Source organism: Serinus canaria, chromosome 4 (genome assembly GCF_022539315.1).
Source record: "Serinus canaria isolate serCan28SL12 chromosome 4, serCan2020, whole genome shotgun sequence".
Taxonomy (NCBI): domain Eukaryota; kingdom Metazoa; phylum Chordata; class Aves; order Passeriformes; family Fringillidae; genus Serinus; species Serinus canaria.
This window is the reverse complement of record NC_066317.1, coordinates 24583472-24608468: the sequence shown is the minus strand read 5'-3', so window position 1 is coordinate 24608468 and position 24997 is coordinate 24583472. Positions and strand designations below refer to the sequence as shown.

Sequence of the window (24997 nt, the reverse complement as noted above, 5' to 3'; positions counted from 1 at the left end):
AACACTAAAAGTGAAGGCAGTAAAGAGATGGCTTTATCCTCTTGTAACCATGCCCCCACAGTTTGCTAATCCTCATGTAGAAGAAATGTGTTTCCTTATATTCTTATCAATAGTCAGTGGGTAGTGGATGATATTCTAGATAACTATTTCCTTTTAATTGAGATACTCTTGCAGATAATAATTTTTTCTGTGAGTTGGATGTTCTGGAAATTTTGGGTATAGACAGTAGTATGAGTAAATAAAGCTCTATGAAGTGTTGAAGTTGATACAAGCAAAAGACCTCATCATGCATCTAGTACAAGTTAATTTTAATCCTCTGTGTAAGTACTGCTCTGGAGAGATTGTACTGGAATTTTCAAGAAAATTCCTCAAGGATGACTGCTTGCTCAGGATTGCTCAGGAGATAGGGCAGAAAACCATAAGACAATTTTTGTCCAAATCCCCATCTGAATATTATTTTGGAAGAAAATAGGAGAGCTGTGTAGAGTCCTACCTATGAGAGGTGGCAGTTCTTGACTGGGGGGGGCAGCCCTGTGCCTCCTGCTCGGAACAGTTCATAGTTATAGAAATCTATATCACATGTGCCAAGATAGGGATCCCTGAAGGCTTGCATTGGTACACAGTGCTCACTGCTGGCTCCTAGCCCGGTCAGCTTTGTTTAAGGCACATTAGCACTTTTTTCCTCTTCTTTGAAGATAACAGTCTAATGAATGGCAAGGTATCTTAGTGGTTGCTTAGTTCAGTGGGAGACAATGAAATCAAGGCAAGGCTAAACAGGCATGACTTGGTTTTAGACCATATTAATGCAGTGCTATCTTTAGAATATGATTTCTGTACATTTCCTGTAGTTTGAACAAGAGGGCTTATAGGAAGGCCTTTTATAAGGGCATTTAGGGAGAAGGCAAGGCTTTAAACTGATAGAAAGTAGTTTAGATATCAGGAAGAAATTGATTACTGTGAGTCTGGTAAGACACTGGAACAGGTTGTCCAGAGAACCTGCAGATGCCCCATCCCTGGAGGTGTTGAAGGCCAGGTTTGATGGAGCTTTGAGCAACTTGGTCTAGTGGAACGTGTCCCTGCCCATGGCAGGGAGGTTGGAACTCGATGATCCTTAAGGCCTCTGCCAACCCCAACCATTCTATGCTTCTATGATTCTATGAAATAAATTGTTCAGCATTATATATTTGCCACCATTATTAAAACATGTGTCAGTGCTGCAGAGAAGACTACCTGCATGCTCTACTGTAAATAACAAGGGCATAGCCAGGAGCTCAAGAGAAGCAATTTTGCAATTTTATATGGCACTCGTAAGTCCTTGTGTGCATACCTTGTCCAGATTTGTACCCTTCTCCTTCACCCAGAAGAAAACAGACATTGATGTGCTTCTGTGAGCTGAGCAGAAAGTCACCAAAATGGTCAGAGGCTGGAATATGTCACTGCACAAGGACAGGCTGAGAGGAAGTGGATTTCTTTAGCCTGGAGAAGGCTAAAGGAGTTCTTGTTGCAGTTTCTATCATCCAAGTCAGAGAGTATAGGGAAGACTGGTGAAGACTTGTTTTAGAGGTGTACAAGCACAGGATGAGGGGCAGCACGCATGAGAAGAAATATGAAAGATTAAAATTAGACATAAGAAGAAAAACCCTTTTGCTATAAAGATGGTCAATTACTACAGCAAGTTGCTTTGAGTGCTTGTGGATGCTCTGTCCTTAGAGATATTAAATGCTCAATTGGCCAAGGTCCTGAGCGGCCTGCTGTAGAGAGACCAGTTTTGAGCAGGAGGCTGGACTAGATGATCTCCAGAGGCAATCAGCATCAGCAAAGAACCCACCACCTCAGTGTGAGGAGGCACGTTTCCATAATGCATCATTATTTTGTCATTTTTCATATGAATGCCTTGTGAAATACAGAATATTCCACGATATTTATTAACTTGTCCTTTGGTAGGATTAAGCATTCAGTAAAGCTGATGCCTTAGAATGGTCACTAGATGGCTTGCTAGCCTAACGTTTTCCTAATTCCTAAAATTCATACAGTTTAAAGATGCATGGACTCCTTTTGTTGCTGGTTTTCTTGTTTTGTTGATGTTTTTTTAATCTAAGTTGATGTTTTAAGTGCCACTTTCATGTGTGCAAGGGAGTCTAGGTTTACTAAACCTACAAGTTCTCCAAATGTCAGACTCAGTTGCTAGAACTGTCTTCAAGCTGTTTACATTTGTATAATGATGTAGGTTGTTGACAGAAACTGTGTTGTGAAACCTTTGTTTTGCCCATTAGTGGGACATTAAAACCAGGATAATACTTGAAGAGACCTTTTTAATAGGCACATTTATTTTAAGCTGTTGATGGTTTGTAAAATTAGGACATCCTAGCCTGGTAATGAGCCAGGGTCCAGAGGGAAATCTGTGAAGCAGCTTAATGTGCACTCCATCATTACAGTGTTGCTTACAGGAGGCAATACCTTCATTTGATTCTGGGGTTGTTGTTGTGGCAGGAGTCTGCTGCAGCTCTCCTGGGCTGTCATGCTGCTGCTCAGGCAGAGAAAACAAAAGGCTGATTTTGCCTCACTTACAATGTATTAAAATCTGCTTCCAAAATGATGTCTGATGAGTAATGGGCCAAGCTTTTCCTTATAAAACACTATTTCTAAGTGTTAGTTTAATTTGTCTTCTTTTGGTGCATCTTTGAGCATATGAATTATGGGACAGGCAGTGAGACTCATCATGTCTTGTTACTCCCTTAGTCATTTTATCTCTCACTTGTCAGCCTATTCTACTGCCTTCGTTTTACTTTCCATGGAGGTAGTGCCTAAGGTCTGATAAATGCATTAAAATTCCTGAGCTAACTTTGTGTTTTCTACAAGCATACTTATTTATTCTACCCTGCATATAAAGGGAAAGTAAAGATAATTTAATTATTGTTTGTTGCTCCAAGGGGGAGCTTTTTTCTCCAAAAGTAAAGCATTATTTCTCAAACACTGAAAAATGTGTTTTAAAAAGAATAGTCTGTAACTTGTCTCTTTCCACTGATTTTTTTTGCTACTGAACATCACTGGAACATTTGACTGGATTTTGACATATTACACCATTTTTTGTTCTTAACAGTTTTATCATGATGACCTTCTGTCTTCTTTTAATTATGGTTTTATCTTTGTGTTGATCTCTTCTAACAAGTTTAAAGTCTTAAGCACTGTGGAGTGATAATACCTTGTTTAATACACATGGAAGAGCACTGAATTTTTTTTTGAAATAAAAATATCTTGGTTATAGAGCTAGGTTTTGGTTCATTGAATATATATGCACAGATGACATCACATTTAAATATTATAAGAGTTAGTATATAGATGAAAATACTGGCGTTATAGCATTAGCTGTAGGAAATACTTTTAATATGTACTTCTGTATTAATTTTCAGTAGAGAAGGAGCTTTATGCATTTTGCCTTCATGTTACCATTTCTAATGTGTCTTGTATAGTGAAGGACTTGAATTCATAAAAGCTTAGTCTCTAAATCTTTTCTTACTTCTTCAGCATGTGTAAAAGCATTGAGTCTGCCTCTCTACTGTAGATAATGTAGGCATTAATAAGTCATAAAAGCTTAATTCAATTCAGTAGTTAAATATTTACTAGATAAATGTTATATGGGTTACTTAAGGTTTAGGAAAAAAATCTCTTGCCAGAATGTTTCACTTTAGCCAGTCTGCTGGCTTGAGTAACTAGCAATATATCATAATCTTGGAACAGTGCTGGCTTTTAGATGAGTAAAAATTGCACAATTAATAAATTTTTGCTGCTGTGTAGTGCAACATTAGAATTTTACTTCTTGATGTGTAATCAGTGCCCAAGAGGCATTCTGAGCAAACATTAAGTTCTGTTTATTCCTTTTATACAGGACATTGTACCAGTGGATGCCTCTTACGAGGTGAAAGAGCTTTATGTGCCAGAAAACAAGCTACAGTTGGCCAAAACTGATGCTGAATCTCTGTTAACCCTGGAAATAAATAAGGTATTGTGTGTTCAGGTGTCTCATTGCTGCAGTTGAAGGACAGTCTGATCTGTTGCTTAGTCTAAGTAGATGCAGCTGAAATACCTGCACTGGTAGCAGAATACACCTTGATAGATTTTCTCCCTCTTTCCTGGGGTGAAAGCAACAGCATCTGTGGTTTTTCTGTTTACTTAGCAGAGATAATTGATCTTCATACTTTCATGAATAATGTCTGGTATAGTGTTACTTAGTTTATCCCCACCCTGGAGAAAAAAATTGCAGTGATTTCCTCTCACGCTCCGTCCAGATCCATGGATGAAACCATGCCTGCAATGTCTTGTATGAGAAATTGTTTCTAGAAGGATTGCTTATTCTTTTTTTAGTTTACTTACAGAAACCATTTTCTTGTGAATTGTAATTGCCTAGAAATATAGGGGAAATAATTACTACTTCTGGATTCTTCCTGTTGGTAGCCTTCAGCTGAACACAATTAACTTTTAATATACATACCAAACTCAAACAGTTGCAGAGATATGACCTGATCTAGTTTATTGCTTTTTTTTCTGATTAGAATGAACTTGTGCTGTGTTTCTAGTTTACAGCAGAGTGAATATAGAAAAGCGTGGAACAACTTGATCAACTTTGGTTAAATGCATTATTTTTCAACTCACATCAATTAGATGAAGCTGCTTCTGGCTGTGTTTTTGTTCTACCTCATTCAATTTTCTGAATAACTAAGCCTAAACACACATACAGTGCATGAGTTTTTGCACTGGCTTTTTGAAGGTATTACTAGAAGTTAAAGCTGAGCATTTGATCTAGAGCTGAGCTGACTAAGCTCAGAGTTCAGCATCTATTGTGAGTAGATTTTGAAGGATTGGGGTGACATATTAAGCGTTGAACTAAGTAATTTTAAAATTTGCTTGGTCTTCTACTAGCAATGAATATTGATACTTCCTTTCACTTCACCACATTTTACTAATTTTTTTTACATATATCTGTGTAAAACTATTAATTGCTTTGTTGAGGAATTTATAATTAAGGTCACCATTATTATACTTCAGTAGAGTCCCATTCTAAATTGTTCCCTATCTAGAAAAACAAATAATTTCTCCCTTCAACTCCCAACCACTGGCTTGTTAAATATCAATCAAGTATTTAATGACAAAACTCTGTTTTGTCCTTGCCTCAGTGTAATAAAATTAGTCATGCCCTTTGCAAAAGAGACTTGCACAAGCAAAGCCTGTCATTGTCAAAAACTTGGCCAAGTCTTAGTAATGCACATGCAGAAATAATGGAGACCACCCACTAAGTCATACTGTGACTGAGTGCTAAGGAAGGAAATTCTGTGTAAACTGATATCTCATACTAAAACAAGTACTAGTCCAGACCAAATTTTACTTTTGGATTGTCTCACTAGTTTATGGAAAAAAAAATTATTTCTCATTTATTTAAAGATTAGACCTCTTAATATTTACGCTTATTATCCTATTGTGGTTTTTTTTTTTTTGTAATTGTCTGTATTGTTATTTTTTTTCCTTTATTTTGCTTTTTAACATCTTAGTTATCTTGCTTTGTTAGATAAAGGCAAGTGGGATTGTCCAATTTTGTTAAGATGAACTTTATCAAGATTTACAAATAAAATTTGTTGTTGTGTGTTTGTTGGTTTGGTTTCTTTAACACGTAGAAATTTGATCCAGTGTAGGGGCTGGAAAATAGCCGAAAATATGAACAGTGAGGAACAAGTTGGGTTTTTTTCCTTACTTGTAAAAACTTAGAATTATTTGTGATTAAAAATGGTAACACTGAGAAATCTTTCATTTGTACTGTCCTGCATTTTAGAATTAAAGCATGATATATTACGATTAATACCTGATGCCAGTAATTAAGCAGCAACTTTTATCTGCTCTAAGTCTATCTCTTCATTTCTTTACAAGGTGGATATGCAGTGGGTACAAGTGCTAGCAGAAGGTTGGGCAACACCCCTGAATGGCTTTATGAGAGAGAGAGAATACCTCCAGTGCCTTCACTTTGACTGTCTCCTTGATGGTAGGGCAAAACACACCATTTGTAAAACTGAGCAAACTAGTCATACTTCCAAAATATTTTTGATGCTTTGCTTCTTAGTGCTGGTGTGGTAACACATTATCAGGCTTGTGCACAACTTCAGGACTGGGATAAGGGAATAGAATATTATAATAACCAGTTTTAAATGTGATGGTTTTATTCTTTTTATACCTACCATCATATTAGAATTTGAATATTTTGTCTCTTTGCCTTTACAATTTTTTTTCAAATATCTTAATTTCTGAAAGACATTTAATTCTAAAATGCATACTTCTAGTTTGTTTTGAAGAAATTTATCTTAGAATTTGGAATTGCAATTTAATTGTTGTTTAGCTCTGTGACCAAAGGATTTGTTTGGTGTTAGTAATGAAGGAAAGGACAACAAACTGACTTGAGTGCTGGAGCTCTTGCAAGTGTGAAACAGAATCTGAGTATGAACAATTGTCACATGTACTTGAATTACTAAGATTTAGTAATTTCCTGGGAAGATTTAAATGAATCAATTTTATTTTGCATTACCAGTTGACTAAGAACTTTGTTAAGATAGTAAGTCATAACATCTTCAGATTTTGGAGTTTGATTGTGATCCTCTGTCATCTTTCATTTATTCCTCTTTGAAGGCTGTTTTACTCCAGCCTTTTTCCTATATTCATGATTCCTTTTGCAACACTCTTTTTTTGCTAGAGACCAAATAGCAGAACAAAAAGAAGTCACTTTTCTCTCAATTCTGTAATACAGACATCTGTTATCCTTCTTATATTTCTTAATTCCCTTTTGTCTAGGTGCTATCCTATACAGCATAATTCCATCCTGTTACTTTGCAGTATAATTCTGGGCTGCTAGTTTCGTTCTCATTTAATTTGCCTTCCATCCAGGTGAATAGTCCTCTGCAATGCATTTAGCTGCTAAAATAGCTTGTAGGTCCTAGTCCTGTCCTGTAATTTTCTGTAAATCAGGATTTTTATAAGGCATTTAAGGCCTTGTATAGGTGAGTGTTTTAGATATAACAATGTAACAATTTTTTAAACTTATTTTGCTGTTGTTTTGAGTATCTCATCTGTGCTACAAAAAATACAAGTAATGAAAAATAGCAAGTTATTGATGGAAACAATTTTCAGTCCTAAGCTTGGATAAAATCATTATGTTCCTCTAGATGTCCTGCTACTGATTTCCTCTTTTTAGAGATCTACTACAGCACTTACAGCACTTTAAATATGTAAATCTTTTTAGCAAAATATGATTGCCTTAAAGCTGCTTTGCTATTTGCAGCAATGGCAACAGTTAAGTCAAAACGACATCCTCAAAGTTTCCTCCTTGCTTGTATGTTAGTTCTGTGTCTTACAGCAGCAGTCATTTTGCAGAGCTTTGATTCTGAAGAGAGGGAAATGGTTTATTACCTGCAATGCATCTCATCCTTTGGGCTTTAAAAGCAGGAGATCAGTACAGATGTGCTGATAGTCTCCCTTTAAAGATTAAGTTATCAGGAAAAGTCTCATCCTGATACTGTGCTCATCTGTGATTTAACAGACTTGATTCACTACCTTGCCTCAGTTTATTTGTGCAGTAGCTGAAGAAAAAGGTAGAAGATATTATGTATTTATTTGCTGGTCATGGACAAAATAATCAACAGGTTTGACATCTCTTCGTACTTTGAAATATTTATTTACTTGTCTGCAAAGCAATTTTTTTTTTAAATTATCCATTTTGGCTGTCAAACCAATCTCTGTGACTGCTGCCAAATTCAATTTTATGACCTAGTTGCTTTGAAAATAACTCTGGGCACCAAGACTGAACTTAGGAGGAGATGCAGAGCATGCATTATACATCTTGCGTTATGAAAGGAGGGGGATATATTTTTCTCTTAAACTTTTCATCCAGATTTATAATTTTTAATTTCTTAATAAAAATCTATTGCTTAAATAATAGCAAAATTAGCATTATTTTAGAGTCTTGGCAAATGCCAGAACCTCCATTAACTTTAAAGGGTCCATGACTTTTCTCCTGGAGACCACACAAAAGTTTAGAACCCAAGCCTTTGTAGAAGACTTACAATATTTACTCTGCTGGATTTTTCAAATCTCAGTCTTGCAGAAAAGAAAAAGAAGACTTCAGCATCTGGCAGTGAAGTAGGTACTTTAAAAAAAAAGGACCACACAACCTTAACATTCAGCTACATTGGCTTAGTTTTAGAAGTGAAGTAGCTGGTAAACTTTCAGCTGAACAAACTATGCAGAATGTTTGCCTGAGTCAGCAGTTTTTTTTCTGGAAGGTCAATGCTTGACTCTGAATACAGTCTTTAGTATACAACAAAAGTTACCTTTGAAATAGCTCAATCATGCATGTTAACTACTTAGCTACATTTGCCTGCTCTTATTGCATTGGTTTTTTTCTTAGGGGCCAAAAGTATGGCTACTAGGAACATAATTTTCTTTTTAGTAATTATCCACTCCAGTAGCAATCTTGTCTGATATTTTAGATGATCTACTTTAAAATGTTATTTGTGTATTTCTACTTTCTATATAGATTCTTAAGGAAGATATTAAGTTCCCCAAAAAGTAGTATCCTCACAGTTTAAATATTTTTGTGCAGCTCTAAGTACTTTTGTTGTGTATTGTGCTTGAGCTGTATTTTCATTACTGTGTTCTCAAACCTCAGTGTACTCTTTCTCAGACTTCAATGTTTGCTCAATTTTATAGCATGTGTATCTTATGGAAGCATGAGTTCATTGTAAAGTTGTTTAATCCCTGTTAAATGAAGTGTTTCAACTACCTGTCATGTAATATACTTACGACCTTAAAAAAGTAAGATGTTAATTAGGTAGATTTTCATAACAACATTGATGACTGTTACTAAGGCTAAAGGGCTTTTTTTCTTCCCTCTGCAGGGGGAGTTATTAATCTGTCAGTGCCTATAGTGCTAACAGCTACTCAAGAAGACAAAGAAAGGCTCGATGGGAGCACAGCAATTGCGCTGGTGTACGAAGGTCGCCGCGTTGCCATCCTCCGTAACCCCGAATTCTACGAGCACAGGAAAGAGGAGCGCTGTGCTAGGCAGTGGGGAACCACATGCAAGGAACATCCTTATATCAAGGTGTGTGTTTGAAAGTTGGAAATCTAGTCCTGTTCTCTGTACTGTTGTGGAGCTGCAAATTCATTGAAATGCATGTCTCTGATTAATGTACTTTGACAAAAAAACTACTTTGAAAACGAGTTAAAATATCTGAGCAGAAACAAAGGTAATTTTTTTCTGTGCAGCTGTTGAATAGTCTGTACCTAGTGTGAAAATCTAATGTCAATATGTACACATGAACTGAATTTAGAATGTACTGTAGAATCTGTGCTACAGAAGAGGAAACTTTGCCCTCCAGTGTGCCTAGGAAACACATCCCTCTGTGTCACCAGATGGATCATCAAAGCTCCTTAATCAGTGGATATATGCATTGTGAAAGATAGAAAACTTCTTTTTTGCCTGCCTGTGGTGCACGTGAGACCTGCCTGCTTTAGATGTTTTTCAAACAGGCCCTGTTCCTGGAGAGTTCATCATTTAACTCTCTGGGGAGTAATTTCCCATCCATTGTGTTCGTTATGTTTTATTATCTTGGCCTTATGTGTATGTCACACTGAAATGTTCTAATTGTAACATACTCATCACAATACTGTGTTGGCTTATGCAAGATGATGTGAATGTTACATCTTAGCTCTGCAGAGCCAAAATATGTTTATTTCCCCATTTGTCTCTGAGGTATTTTGTTTACAGGTATGACATAAAATTAGGTAAAGAGAAATCAAGCAAACCTCAAATTATGAGCTTGCTCTTGAAAAGGGAAAGCCTTTGAAAAGTTGTAGAAGTAACTGTATGACTAATAGATTTTTAAAGCCCTTGATGTATTCTGTGATGTTGAAGATAAGAGTATCCCTTTATTGAAAACTTAACATAAATCTAATAAATTATATGAAAATCTCGTGCAGACAAAATTTGAATGAACTCATATGTAGTAGATAAGGAACTATGTTCTTATGCCTGTACGGGGGTATATAGCAGTAACATGACAGCATGTTAATTTGGTGGCTGTTCTTTATCAAATATTTGGGTACCTGAGAGGCTGTGTAGTGCAGAGTTTTCTCATCTTCTTATCATTATCACACATTCCCTCTACCTTGGTAAGATGTCGAGGTCTGGCAATTTCTTCAGGAAGGGAATGGTTACTGTGGCATCATTTAATTCCTGCAGGTCAAAGGAAAAATAAATTGACAGATTCACACCTAATTTTCACACCTTGGCTTTTAGGTTAAGTATGTAGTATCTTCTGTTATATCAAGGTTTATTGTCATTTCTAAATTGCATAAGGCTAAAAAAGTTATCAGAAATGTGTATGAAACTTCAAAGTTTTTTCTGATTTTGTCTTGAAAAGAAAATGCATTCTTAGAAATTAAAAATTTCATAGTAGTGTCTACATCTCTTTGTAGAGTATGTTAAGCAGCTTGTCATAATTAATTTTTGATAAAGTGTGAGGTGATATTTAAAGATATAACAAAAGTAGTGACTGTCCAACATCTGTTACTTGGGTAAACTGCTACCATGAAACAAGTCCAAGAGCTGTTCTACTTCAAAGATTCTGACTTTATTTGTAGATTATAATGGGTGAGTAGTTAATCAGAATAGTTTTGTTTGTTACTTTATTCTTGACTAGAATCTTGTAAACTACAGAGTTCAAATGCTGCAGTTTCTTGTATTGCAGCATTGTAAATCTTGCAAATTACAGAGTACAAATGCTGCAATAGCATTTGCTTTGACCAATAATTATTGTGTGCAACTTCATTGTATTGCTATACTGTAATTAAATTTTAAAATACATACTAATAAAAATATATGCTAAATAAATTGTAATAGACAAGGCTTTCCAGACACTCTTTGTTTGTCATGCAGTGTTGGTTAAGAATATTGGCTATTTGTATTTCTTTATATTATGTCAATTTTCAAAGAAAGGCCTGCTGAAGGTTTGTGCATCTCTCCTGCATCATGGGATAACATGTCTGGACTATGCTCCAGTGAATTTTTTTCATTTTTTAAACACTGATGCTTGACTTCCAACTGTCAAATAAAATTCACCGGGAACATAATCCTTGGTAAAGATGTCCCCATTGCAATGCTTTCAATACTCAGGAGAAGCTGATAACTAATCCTGACATGGATTTTGTTTCTTTTCTTAGATGGTTATGGAGCAAGGGAACTGGCTTGTGGGTGGAGATCTGCAGGTCCTTGATCGTATTTATTGGAATGATGGACTTGATCAATACCGCCTCACTCCAGCTGAACTAAGGCAGAAATTCAAGGAAATGAATGCCGGTGAGTAAATTTTTTTTGCTTTTTTTCTTCCTGCAGAGGCTTATCCAAATGTCTGCTGCCACCAGTGTGGCTGGAATTGTTTCAAGGATGAAAATTTTGAATGCTCTTGTAGGTGGCATTCTTTGCTTTTAATAGTAATAATTTATATGATCTCAGGAATTGCATTGCCTGAATACATAAGAGAAGCTGGTAATGCCTGAGGTTCTGAACTTTATCTTTTCATGCACTGTAGACATGTTAGTAATGCAAGAAAAGATAATGCTTATATGTGGTAAGTTGTGATTTAAAGATCATGTTTGGCCAAAACTACGGAGGTATGGTTGAATGCTGAGCTTTCATGCTCTGCTATTTTTAAGTCTGTTCCATGCTGCTTCTGCAGAGCAAGACATATGAAAGTAGTGCAGGTATGCTGGTGCCAAGTTTCTTTCCAGCACAAGAAATAAAGCAGTTTTTTTCACAAAAGTGGTTGTGTTAGGCAGATAAGTAAGAGGCCAAGGAGTGTCATAAAGCAGAGAACAAACATGCTGCTTTCACTGTGGCAGTGATTGTGGCAGGCAGCTGCACTTGTAAATGTGAGGAGAGAGATTAACATTGAGCATACAAAGCGCAACTGCTCCTGAGCTCCTGTTGTTGTGCTGTGTGGTTGGTAGGTTCTGTGCAGGAGCTGTAGGTCTGCAATATTAGTCTTCTGGCTAATACCCAAACAAACACATATTTGAGATCTGAAAATAACCTGTTCTCTAGGTTTCATTGGTTCCATATTGGAAAATGTCTTGTTACCGCAATTTTGCTGTCTTGCAGGGCACTTTAGTTCATCTGAATTTGCAGGAGAGAGAAATCCTGTGGCAGGGTTTTTCATTGAAGGGTTTGTAATACTCTGGAATAGCAGTTGGTCTTGCTTTGTTCTTACCATGTTTAAAATCTTCTAAATTAAGGTGAAGGAAACTTAGTAAGGAACATTAAATCCCCTTTTATTAGTTTTGTTCCAAACAGGTCCATTTGTTCTCTTGATGATATATTTAACCTCTATTTCTTATTACAATACAATATCCTTATGCAAGTGAAAAATCCAAATAGAAGTTGGAGAAACTAGAGTAACTCTGCAGAAAATTAAGAAGTTAAGGAAGCTGATTTTTTTTTTTTGGTATGGTTTTGTTTTTTGTTAGTTTTGCTTACTAAGTACAGTGACTTTGTAATAATTGATAATTCTTTAATGACCTGTGAGCACTGCTATAACACTTGTTTAATAGAGCTCAGAGAAAAGCGTATACTGAGGATTTTTCTGTGGCTGTACAACTCCTGATAAAATAACTTGCTTCCCTTACATCTTTTGCCTTGTCTCTTTTCCTCCCCAGATGCCGTCTTTGCATTCCAGCTACGCAACCCGGTGCACAACGGGCACGCGCTTTTGATGCAGGATACTCACAAGCAGCTCCTGGAACGCGGCTACCGGCGCCCGGTTCTGCTCTTGCACCCCCTCGGAGGCTGGACAAAGGAGGATGATGTCCCTCTTATGTGGCGCATGAAGCAGCACGCTGCAGTACTGGAGGAGGGAATCCTGAATCCAGAAACAACGGTGGTAGCTATATTCCCTTCCCCCATGATGTATGCAGGACCAACTGAGGTAAGTACATCAGGAGTTGGAAGTGAAACAAAACCCTTTTGATAGCTCAGTAAAATATTTTGTGCGATGTCTGATGTTTTTGTGCTGTGTTGTTTTAATGGAGGGAGAGAGGAGACTAATTTTGTTTGGAAAAGTAGATTGTCAAGTCTCTGTCACCAACCAAAACATTCTCTTCTGAAGAAACTTCTATATTGGAGGATTTTGCTGGAAACAGCGGGAGAAAATATTGTGTTTGTAGGTTTATTTCTTTACAGTTACAAGGATATGATAATAATTTAATCTTTCCTCCTTTTTTTACAGTCTTTTTTAGAAGGAATTATAAGATCGGTTAACTTAACAAGTGATTCTCCTGAATGTTAAAAATACTTAAGTTTTGTGATCATTAAGCAAGAAGTTTGTATGTTGGAGGGGCATTCACATATTAAGAAAAAAGCAGTCTGTTTATTTTTTGGCAAACTTAATTCAGAGAGAATTGTTTCGAGGCTTTTGTATGAAATAATTCTTTGGCAGCACTTTATTTAGGAGCCAGGTCTTGGGTTGGAGTCCCTAGAGGTTTGTGGGAGGCAGCAGAAAGAATAAATGTTCTCAGTTGAGGACAATTCCTTGAGGGGATATTGATTCTCCATCTCTTTTTTTTTTTTTTTTTTCCCCTTCCTTGCTGGCCTCCACCTTGACTCACAGGAAGTTCAAGTTCTGACCAGGCTCTGAGGTTAACTCTGGGGTAGCTTTTTTCACAGACAAGAGATCTTGCTAGTGAAGTTAAATTAGGCCGATGCCACTTATTTTCTGCTGGCCAGTTGACTGCTCAAACAGAGCTTTTACTGCCTTTCAGTCCAGAGAAAAAACTGCAGTCCAGATCTAGCTGAGGCATTTGAGTGAGTTCATATGAGGAATCTTCTGCTGCTCTCCACAGCTCTTTTGTGAGAATTAACAGAAATCTTCTACCTCATTCTTGTATGTGTGAGGAGGAACAAAATCCACATTGCTTATTCTGAACAGGATAAAATTTTTCTCCTTACCAAATTTTCTCCTCCTATGACCTATGAGGTCATTTCCAGTGACCTCAGAGTACAGCTTGACAGTAATGTTTGTTCAAGTAATGAGAGAGATTCTTTCTTTAATAATTTTCCATAGGTTATTTAAAAATCATTGGTACTAGATCTGTTTCTATAGCACAAGTGCTTTACAGAAGAGCAAGCAGCTGGTAATATGGTTATCTACAGGGTGGATGTGTCCTTCTAGTCTTTAAAAATCCTAATGGACAAGTTTAATAAATATCAGTTTAGCATTTTTTGCATTTTTAACATTCCTAATAAGTGCTTTGGAAGAAAAGAAACAGTTCTGTAAGGCAAAGCTGTATCAAAATGCAATAAATTCACCTGCTTAGGAAAATTAATCTATTACAAGCATTCATGTGCAGTGTGTACCTGGTTTGTGTCCTTTGTGTTTTAATGTTCATGCAGACAAAGTGTTAGTTCTACCTTAAACAACATCCTTGCCACATGTACAAGTTGAAAATGCTAAACAGGGGTGGTTTTTTATTCTGAATGTGTGCTGAAGTAACTTTGAGTACCTACTGTGCAGATAAAAAGGCAGTATGTTTTAGCTGTAAGTTTCATGGTGGTCAACTCAACTGATTGTTTATTATGTTGTGGCTCCATAGTAAAAATCACATCTGATGAAGGAAAAATAGTAGTTACAGAGTGCATGCCCATTTTGAGAGCTGCAGTTTTTGGAGCCTTTTCTTGTGTTGATTGTTTTTGCTGTCTCTGTTGTAGGTTCAGTGGCACTGCAGATCCCGGATGGTTGCAGGAGCTAACTTCTACATTGTAGGGCGAGATCCAGCAGGGATGCCACACCCTGACACTGGGAAAGACCTGTATGAACCAACCCATGGTGCCAAAGTGCTCACAATGGCTCCAGGCCTCCGAGCACTGGAAATTGTACCCTTCAGGGTTGCAGCCTATAACAAAAAAAAGAAGTGCATGGATTATTATGACTCTGATCAGTAAGTTGTATTTTCATTTTTAAAAAAATTTGAACAATAGCTGCCTCTTACACCACATAAAAAAATTGTTTATAATTAAATTTATATTGCTCAAATAAGGCAGTGTTGAAGATGTTATTTTAGATCAATGTAGCTTTTAGACAAAAGTATCATGATTTCAGCATGATTTGGTTCACAGTCCAGCTGCCTGATCAAACTAGCTGCCATATGAAGGCTCCCCAGGTACTGGAGTTTCTCTGATTCTGGAACATAATGACACAGATTGGTAAATCCAGAAAAAGATATTATTCTTTATTATAATGGTAAGATTAGGTTTCTGCTTCTTTGTCTTTCTAAATAAGCTTCTCAGGTGTCAGGTGTGCATCAGGTAGGAAGGAAGAGACAGAGTGTGCAGCACGGAAAAGAAAGTGGACAAGATGGGGTGACAAATAGCTGTTTATTTTCTCTATTAGTAATAAAGCACAACGATGCCCTAAGAATATTCTATGTCCCAGGGTTTTCAGCTGTTTTCTTTGTTTTTTTATTTTTAATTCATTTACAGAACAGTTCATTTAATCTTCTGTATGCATACTTCAATATTATTTTTCCCTTGTGTGGGATAGCAGTGTTCAGAACTTTGTTTGTGTTGCTCTGGCGACAATGAATGATACTGGGAAGATGACCTGTCATTTTAATTTAACCCTCTTTATTCAGATTATTGAAATGTACTATTGTTTTACATCAAACTGCAGTTGAAGTTGGTACTGAAATGCAAACCTTTCTGGGCAACCTGTTCCAGCGCCTTCCCACCTTCACAGGAATGAGTTTCTTCCTAATATCTAATCTAAACCTACATTCTTTCAGTTTGAAGTCATTCCTCCTTCTATCACTATAGGCCATTGCAGAAGTTCCTCTCCAGCTCTCTTGTAACTTTCTTTAGGACCATGAAGGTGCTATAAGGTCTCCCTGGAGCCTTCTCTTCTTCAGAGTAAACAATTGCAACACCCAGCCTGTCTGCAGAGGAGAGGAGTTCCACTCTCTGATAAAATTTTTTGCCCTCCTCTGGACTCACTCCATCAGATCCATGGACTTTCTCTGTTGAGGTCCCTAGGGTCTGGATGCAGTACTCCAGGTGGGCTGTCACAAGCGTGGGGTAAAGGGGGAGAATCCCCTTCCTGGACCTGCTGGTCATGCTTCAATACAGAAAGATCCAGGTCAAGTAGTTTATTGCTATATCAATTCTTCATAAATTAGAATAGTAAGGGAGTAGCAATGTCACAGGCCAAAATTCAGAATATTGATTCTCTGATTGCCAATACAGTACTCTTAGCAGGATAGATGTGATTTGAATCAAGTAAAATTATACCTCCGTCATTAACCTTAGCAAATGATTAAAAAAACCACAAACAACTCTTGGAGATTTTTTTATGAAAAGCGGTGGGAACAGATTTTGCCTTCTTTCACAGACTGCACATCATGTGCACCCTTTTATCCTTTCACTGTGTCTATGAAGCTTTGTTTTTGGGGAATTTTTTTCCATGATTCTATAACTATCATGGAAAAAAGGCCATGCTGCCACTAATGCGCAGTTCTGTCCTGGTGCTGCCCATTTGTTTTGTCCTACCCGGGTGGTGTTTGTAGATGGGCTGGTGTGTGGCAGCAATCCTCTAGGTGGCAATGCGGACACGTGCAGGCTCCCGTCACTGCTCCTGCCTGCCAGACGGAGCACTGTGGTAGGCTCCAGACAGACTTAGAGCCTGGGTGGGTGCAGCTGGCTGCCTTTCAAGATAGTCTGTGTAATGCTGAAAATGTGGCAGACTCCTGGACCATGTGGTGTTTGACTCTGCAAGGAGGATGGCAGGGAAGAGAGGATTGCCTGGAAACATGAGATGATCAGTACTGGTGGAAGACCCTTGGATGTGAAACAGTGATGTTTGTGTAAATATTTCCTGAGCTCACTTGGTGAAAAACACAGCATGAAAATGTGGGAAGGACTGTTGAATGCATAGAAGCATTGCTGTGACTTGTTTTAGTAAAGGGTAATTTGATATCTCTTGCACCTTTCTCCGTTTTTTGAGGCTTGGACACTTGGGAGCCAACTAGATAATTCCAGAATTTACATCACTAATGAATGTGTGGAAGCTTATGGCAAGGGGGTTTCTCTTGGACCGAGCTATAGCTGGCCATGTGTCTTAGCTGCTGGGTGTAGTTGTTCTTTCCCCATGTGATCATCTCTTCTGTTTTTTCAGACCTCCTGGACTCTGTTTGGGAGGGTGCTTGTGAGAAGCCATAGTAGATCCATCTGCTGCCTTGAGTGTCTCTGTAATTTGGTAGAGTTACACCCACACCTGGCTTGGCAGCAAAGACATGCAGAGTTTATTGCATCTGGGCACTTTGCTGCCATTAGTGAAATACCTTTTGGCTTCTGAGAAAGTCCTAACACGAGGATGGTGGTAGGTGAATCTTTGGCTCATGGTCAGGGGTTACCAAGAGCTTGGTCCAGCTGCCAGAGGGATGTCTGAAAAGCTGTGGCTGCAGAATTAGCAGTGGCAGAGAGTTGCTTTGCTCAGCTTTTATGAGAAAGGTGTAACACTTGCTGACAGCATTCCTTGTATGCCTGTGGAGATGGGTGTTCAGAGGCTGGGTCACCGCTGGTCAGCTGCCTCCAGTAGGGTGCTGGGCAGCTGTGTGAGGCCTGAGCCTGAGCTGCTCATAACCTTGCTGGCAAACCTGGGAGGCACCAAAAAGCCTACACTGGCCCTGCCTCCAAATTAGTGCCAAAGGCCCTCACTTCTCTGGTGTGCTGCCTGTGATTCCAAGAAGTTGCTGTGCTTAAGGTCTTCTGCTCCCAGAGGTGACCACACAAGTAGAGTTTTGTGGAGTTGGTATAGAAGGTCAGTTTGTTTCTCACTGCTTTTAGTACCCTCCAGAACATGTGCTGCCCTTGGAGTTTCAGTTGACCCAGTGACTGCTTGGGATCAGTCTGGAGACTGCTGACTTGGTGTGTCAGGACCTTGTGCTGCTGGTTAACCGTGCTGAGCTGCTGTGTGCTGTGTGGGAGCTGAAGTCACCTGGCCCCTGTCAGTAAGGAAAGGCAGAAATATGCTGGTTGCATTCAGGATAACAGAGCATTGTCTGTGAGGAAAGGGAGTAAGGAGAGACTGACCTGAAAGCATTTATAACAGCTGCACAGCAACTGTAGTTGCAAAGTGATGCACAAAGTTTAACTTTTAGAAATTGCTTAAATTATTTAAGTTACGTTACCCTTTAGAACATTAAGACATATGAACAACCAATGACTTGGAATTATATCCATGTTTTACCTCATGAAGCCAGCACAATTTTAAATTTGTTTCTTGGACATCTTAGAACTAGGTTTAGCACTTAATGAAATTGAACTCTCGAAGCTTATTTTTTGAAAAACAATTTCTCTGAAACTTAGATCTAGGACAGTGATTTGAGGAGTGCATTTGAAGTGATATATAGCAGCACAGGTAGAGCTAATTTCATTTTCTTTTCCCTTTGGTCAAAGTGAGGATAATAAAAATAAAATTGCCATTTTTGCTGTTGCTCAAGTCAGATAGAAAGCCTAATGTAAGTTTCTGTGTGGGACGCTTGAGCGTTTCCACTTGCACAGAATTCTGAATTAATCCATATAAAAGCTAGCATGAGTATTGTTACAGTCCTTATCAAAGTTTTTGCACTTTTAGATTTCATAGAAATTTTGATCTGTAATTGAATATATCCAAATGTGTTTTGGAAAAGTTTATAGGAAGAACTCTAGTTATAAGGGAGTAATTAAAAATGAATTGTCTGACCTGTAAACAGCTGGTAGAGTGAGGTGTAAAGACAACAACCAAGAAACCAACAAATAACACCACTACCCACCCCCAGCCCCCCTAAAAAATAGCTTACCCAGTGCTGAAATTCCTTCAGAAAATCAGTTAGTGTGCTTCTTCAGCCCAAAGGGCCTCACAAACAGTTACCACAGACATGTGTCATTTGGGATTGGTGGCTTAATAATAGAAGTTGGTTTTGTGAGCAGAGATTCCCAATTCTTTATGGAAGATCAGCCCTATAAAATGCAGCCACGAACTGCTGCTGAGAAAAAGCTCAATTAAGAAAGGAAATTAGTCTGGCAATTAAAAAAGCCACAACAGTGTCTGGAATTAAATTACTTTTTTTTTTTTCCCCTGAAAGAAAAGCAAAGAGAACATTTTGGCTAAAAGAAACCCATCAGTAAGGTGACTGGAGCAGATTGTTCATGCTAGCTATAAAATGGAAATGAAGCATGGGTATCTGTGAAGAAGAGAGATTTTAACTTTATATCTTTTTTTCCCAGGACCTTTAATATGGTTGCCATTACTGCTTTAATCCTATAAAATCATACTTATAGGAGAGCTGTTCCAACTAAGTACATAGTGTTCTCAAATTTGGTTTTTAAAGTGGTAGTAAGAGGCTGCAATAAGCACATTTGACTGTTCTCCTTAATTTAGTTATGTGAAATATGGTTTCTCAATTACCATTAGTACATAACATAGGATACACTGAAACTGCATCAGGCCAGGAGACTTAAACCCAGCCAGTCAGAAAGGAGTTAGGAAAGGATTTGCTTTCATATGTTCATATTAGTCACAATATTGTGTTCTAATTTCACAAACAGTTTGTTCCTGGCTGGGTGGGATTTGAACCTAGCTGGCACTGGCTAGTTCATTCAGCATCATGGACATTCATTCATTCCCAAGGTACAGTGTAGACTTCCTGTAAGAGTTATGGTGTAAGTCATGACTTGATGCTGCAAAGGCAAGTTTAAATTCAGAGAAAAGTCCTCCTAGAAGGAGTTTAAGGTTAGAATTAGACCCCAGATAAGGAGACTGTGAATTGTCCCAGAAATTAGTCTGAAGTCTAGTAGCTGAGTAGAACATCACAGTTGTTTTGAAGACAGACCAGGGTGAATAAGTCATGTTATTGTTTTATTTCCCTATTGTTTTATTTGCCTAAAATAATAAAAAAAAAAAGGCAAAACTGTGAATGAATGGTCTGTACTTTTATCATGAGTCTTGTATTTAAAAATAATTCTTTAAGACCCTGAGAGCACCAGACATTGCCCTCTACAGAGAATGGGAATTCCTAGAAGATCACTTGCACAGTACTAAATAACTAAGAGGAGGTCAGAGTTCCCAACTGCTCCCAGATGAAAAATCTACTATGTAATGTGGTCTATACTTAGATTCAATTTGTAGGGAATACGGAAGCAGAAGAAATGTTCTCTCCAGTTGCTGTATGAATGCAGTGTAATGACACCTCAGAGGTCCAGCACAGGAGGTTCCCTGTAGGCCTGTGGCAGTCACTTCCTGCTTGCAGACTAATGATGTCCTTGTTTTGTCACAGGACCTGTGAGGTCTCTGTTATCCCTGTCCTCCATCAGTATGGAAATTTCTCAGTGTGTGTAGGTATGGTTTTTTCCACACTGAGTATAGTAAAGTTCTATAGGTTGCTATGCCACAGAGCAAATACCAATCCTCAATGTGAAATGTTCCAGGACTGTTTTTCTGTTGACAAATTTTTGTTGTGGTTCTATTTCTGCCTTCTTTTCCTCTTTCTTTTTGGAGAATGCTTTTAATTGCAGTGGCACAAAGTATCGTGTTAGTACCAGTCAAACTCAATTGGCAGCAAAAAGTCAAGTTAATGTTACAAGTATTTAGTAGCATCCAGTGTGGCTAAAACAAAGCTGATTCCAGCAGCTACTGAGTAAAATTTTCTGAGTAAAAGGCACTTAAATGCCATACTCAGAAAAGGCTGGTATTAAGTTTCATTGATGGTCATTTCAAATCTGACAAGAATGGAATTTGAATGACTTTTTTAATAGCATCTTTAATGGTCAAATGTTTCCCCCTCTCATGCTCCACTCAAATCCACCTTATACAGAGTAACTCTTAGTGTCCTCAAAGTTCACTCTGAACCAAATTTCTTGGTGACTCCTTTTACTATCTCCTTCTACTAAAGCAAATTACTCAGACTGATATGTTTTATTTCAAAATGCTTGTGGGTCACAACATGCCTCAGTGGTCACAGTACTGATGAGGTTTTTCTCCTTAGCAGGAATCTCAGTTTCTGAAATGTTATTGAAATTTGTAAATGCAGTAATTTTTACAAAAGGCAAAAAATACTGTCTGGTTGTGTATATGTTGCCAAGACTCCATTTCAGTTACTTTAGCAATTACTAATTTAAGTAATTTTTTTTTAAAGAAAAACCCTTTAAAAATAGACCTTCAGGATAATGTGAAGACGTAATATTTAATTTTTAATAGCATTTTGGAAACATTTCTAGAAATATTATGACATGCTGAATATACTGTGTTTCTGATATGAAGCTCACTCACTTTTTTCCTTTCATTTTTTTTAATAATTTGTTTGGATCTCCTTAGCTTCATGTTTCTCTCTTCCTTGGTATCTCTGCTTCTTACCTGCTTTTTGTGCCACTAGGAATAAGTAGCAGCTAAAGATATTGTATGTGTTATTGAAGCAAACTTCTATGACATATCTTAATGTAGTAGTTTAGTAGCATTATTTCACTTGCAGGGTATGGGACAAAGTTGAGTGCTTTTCTGAAAACTTAAGAAACAAGGGGGAATAAAACACTTATTTTTTGAATGCTCCAACTTTCATGTGGAGAAAACACATGGAGAAACTTCATGGTACTTGCTTTACTCTTCTCTTCCTGATCATCTGAAGACTTGGTATTTTTTTGACAGAATTAGCCAGATTTATCACTTCCCCACATATATTTTATATAAATAGTTCTTTGCAAAGCACTCAAGTTACCTTCAGGCAGTGTTAGTGAACAGCAGACATCTCTCTGCTAAGGAATAAAATTTTCAGATGTTATAAATAGCAGTGCCAACTTCTTCTCCCATGGAGCTACACCAAGTTTAAATTTTCATTTTTATGTGATTTATATTTTGCAGGACTAAAGCACAGTAGGGTTTTTTTGTCTTGTGACACTTCAGAAACCCACAGTCCCAAATTTAGAGCAACAAGAGCATGTATGACAGTGCTGGTGTGTAAATGTATACAGTCCAAATCAAAAAGTTATGAGGCTAGTGTTATTGTGAAAGGGAACTGGGGAATGCTTTCTGCATCTTGCTAACTTCCATACCCTACTGAGCATAGACCAGCACTTAGAGCCAAGTTCTGCCCTGTGATGTGCACACTTGGCTCCTGTCTCTGTCTAAGGCATGTACATCTGAGATCAATACTTGGTTTTTATTTCAAACAGACAAGTAAAGAATGAGTAATGCATGCATGTTGCAAATTGAGCGAATGGCATAAGTAAAATTGCATAGTTAATTTAGAAATACATTTTTTTTCCATTGGAGCATTTGATAGAACTCTGGCATTCTTGTCTTGCTTTTACTGTTTCAGTCCTGTGAGGAGAAATTTAATTTGTGGAGCTTTTGCTGCTTATGACTGCATACCTGAGAAGTTAATAATAATTTAGAATCTTATGTTAACAATGGTAAACAATCCTGATCTGTCTTCAGTTTTGCATTTGTCCAACCGAATTTTGTTTTTTAGGGGAAAGATATCTTTAGGGGAAGGTATTTTTATTATTCCATTGCTTTTCTCTTTATTTTGAACTGTATATGCCATGCTGTTACTGTGCATAAATATGTGTATGTGTGCTCGGTGTCTTGCAGAGGCACAGCTGTGAAGCTTGCCTCTAGATTCTGAGGCTTTTACTTTCTCTGTTCTCCAGACAGTGCCTCCCTAAGATCTACAAATTTTTTTACACATTCTCTAGTGGGACTGAAATGACCTCCTTGAACCAGCATGGCATCATTCAACCAGCTCATCAGGCTGGTCTCCTGCCCTTGCAAGGCAAGGTGTAAATCAGGATGGCTGCTGTTGCCTTGGCAGAGGGCTCAGACAGTAGGTAGAGTAGATGGTTCTCCTTCAACAGGAGTTTGTTTCCTCACAGAGAGCAAGCCAGGCTCAATGGAAGCACAAACTGAATTCAGTCCACTGGGGTTCAGTTGCACCATGCTGCTATGTAGTAGATATTTTTGCCCCCGACAAGGGAGAGGAATGAGGGAGGACTCTGTCTAATCAGAAGGCTAATTAATTGCTTTATTATACTATATTATTCTATATTATATTACACTGTGGTACAAGCACTCCATTGCACTCCACTGCACTGAATCTTGTGGCTGTCAGCCGACAGTCCTGACACACACACACCTGGGTCCAATTGGTCAGTGAATCAAAACACTCACATCAGAATCCAGTTATCAGTTCCCTTCAGGTAAACAATCTTCCACGATGCATTCCACTTGAGAACAAACACAGGAGAAGTAAATGAGATGGGAATTGTTCTTTTCTTTCTCTGAAGTTCAGAGAATGTGAAACTCTTCTTCCCAGAAATATTCTTGTGCCTTGCTTTTCTCTGTGAAGAGAAATGTGTCTACACTGCTAAAACCTCAGGAGTTACCAAAGCTGAATATTGTAGAGGATGTATATTCCTGAGATTTACTGCCATTGCTGGCCTTGAAATGACAGCTGCTATACAGAATTATAATCCCAAAAGAAAAATGTAAAGTATCAAGAACGTAGAAGGAATATGAGCAACTTTGCCTGCCTTTAATGTATGTTCTTTTTCCCTCCCTTTTCCTCCACCCCTACCCTGTCAGCCATGAAGACTTTGATTTTATATCGGGGACCCGCATGCGCAGGCTGGCTCGGGAAGGACAGAACCCGCCGGAAGGCTTCATGGCTCCCAAGGCTTGGACTGTGCTGACAGAATACTACAAATCCTTGGAGAAGGCTTAGGCCTCTTATTAACTGCAGATCAACCTTTGACGCCTGATTTATTTACGAGAAGGGGACCACACAGTCACCATTCATGTTGCTTTGTTGTGGTGTCTGTCAGGAAGTTCTCTGAAAACAGACTCTTTCTTCCTAACTTAGCATCATTCTTTGCCTGCCCTTATGGGTTCTATTATGTCCTGGCACCTAACTAGCTGCTGGTTTTAATGTCTTCTCTTTTATTACAGTTAATATTCTTGCAGTAGGATTTTAAACTCCTGGATTTATTTTTTTATAATTTACTGCCTCTGTCCTGAGTTCTGCAGCTGTTAAATAGATGCAGCTTTTTCATATGTTATTTAAGCTGCTGGGTAGTGTCTGGTTTTAGTAGTTTGTAGGAGAAAATGTAAAAGTTAATCCTTTAACTATGAATGGATTATCTATAAATCAAGAAAGTAAAAAATGTTTCGAAATATCTGTAAAAGTGTCTTCATTTTTATCTCCTCATTATCATCTCCAGAAGCACTTACAATTTGTTTCTGACTATATGTAATCAAAAAGCAGAAGGGGTTTTTTTTATGTAGCATAATTAAAATTTTGCTTTCTTTGTTTAATTTTGGAATTTATTGAGCTGTATGTTGATTCTCTTCTGGTGTGGACCTGTAAAGGTGGCCAAGTAATGAATAAAAGAAATTATCTAGTTTTCAGTTTCAATTGTTAACAAATTCACATGTTGTTTTTGTAAATGCTTGCTGCCATAGGTTTCAGTAGGGTATGTTTTATTTCATTTGATGTAACTTTTACTGGATTTTGATTCCAGATATACTTAATCATCCTACTACAGCTTTTTTAAAAGCATGATAGCCCAAACTTAATTTCATGTTTAATTATTGCAAGCAAAATAAAGAAAATCCTTAGATTTTGGCATTTCCTGTGTTAAAAATGCTTTGTTCAAAAATTTATTTTCTGTCTGTTTTTCAAGGTCTCCAAAGAGTAATCTTGGGAGTCAGCTTTGCTTGCTTTAAAGACAAAGCACATGTTCTTTTAGGATTCTTCAGAAATCCAGAAGAAACATAAGAAATTAAAAGTAAAACACTTCTTCATGTATAAAGTAAAACTGACCTATTGGTGTTTTTTCAAGCATTTGCAGGTAATCAGTGGAACAGTCATAACCACTCTTAGCTAGAAA

General features: G+C 37.7%; 1 protein-coding gene across 1 annotated transcript in view; it reads left to right on the top strand.

Moving 5' to 3' along the window:
* The window catches only part of PAPSS1 (3'-phosphoadenosine 5'-phosphosulfate synthase 1), a 40205-nt gene extending 15470 nt beyond the window's left edge, over positions 1–24735 (top strand). Inside the window, exons 6-12 of the mRNA XM_030239190.2 lie at positions 3887–4000; positions 5917–6028; positions 8931–9136; positions 11257–11392; positions 12748–13016; positions 14795–15024; positions 23694–24735. Of these exons, the coding sequence (XP_030095050.1) occupies positions 3887–4000; positions 5917–6028; positions 8931–9136; positions 11257–11392; positions 12748–13016; positions 14795–15024; positions 23694–23832 (1206 nt within the window). The 3' untranslated portion in view covers positions 23833–24735. The remainder of the gene's footprint in view (positions 1–3886; positions 4001–5916; positions 6029–8930; positions 9137–11256; positions 11393–12747; positions 13017–14794; positions 15025–23693) is intronic.
* The last annotated feature ends 262 nt before the right edge of the window (positions 24736–24997 follow it).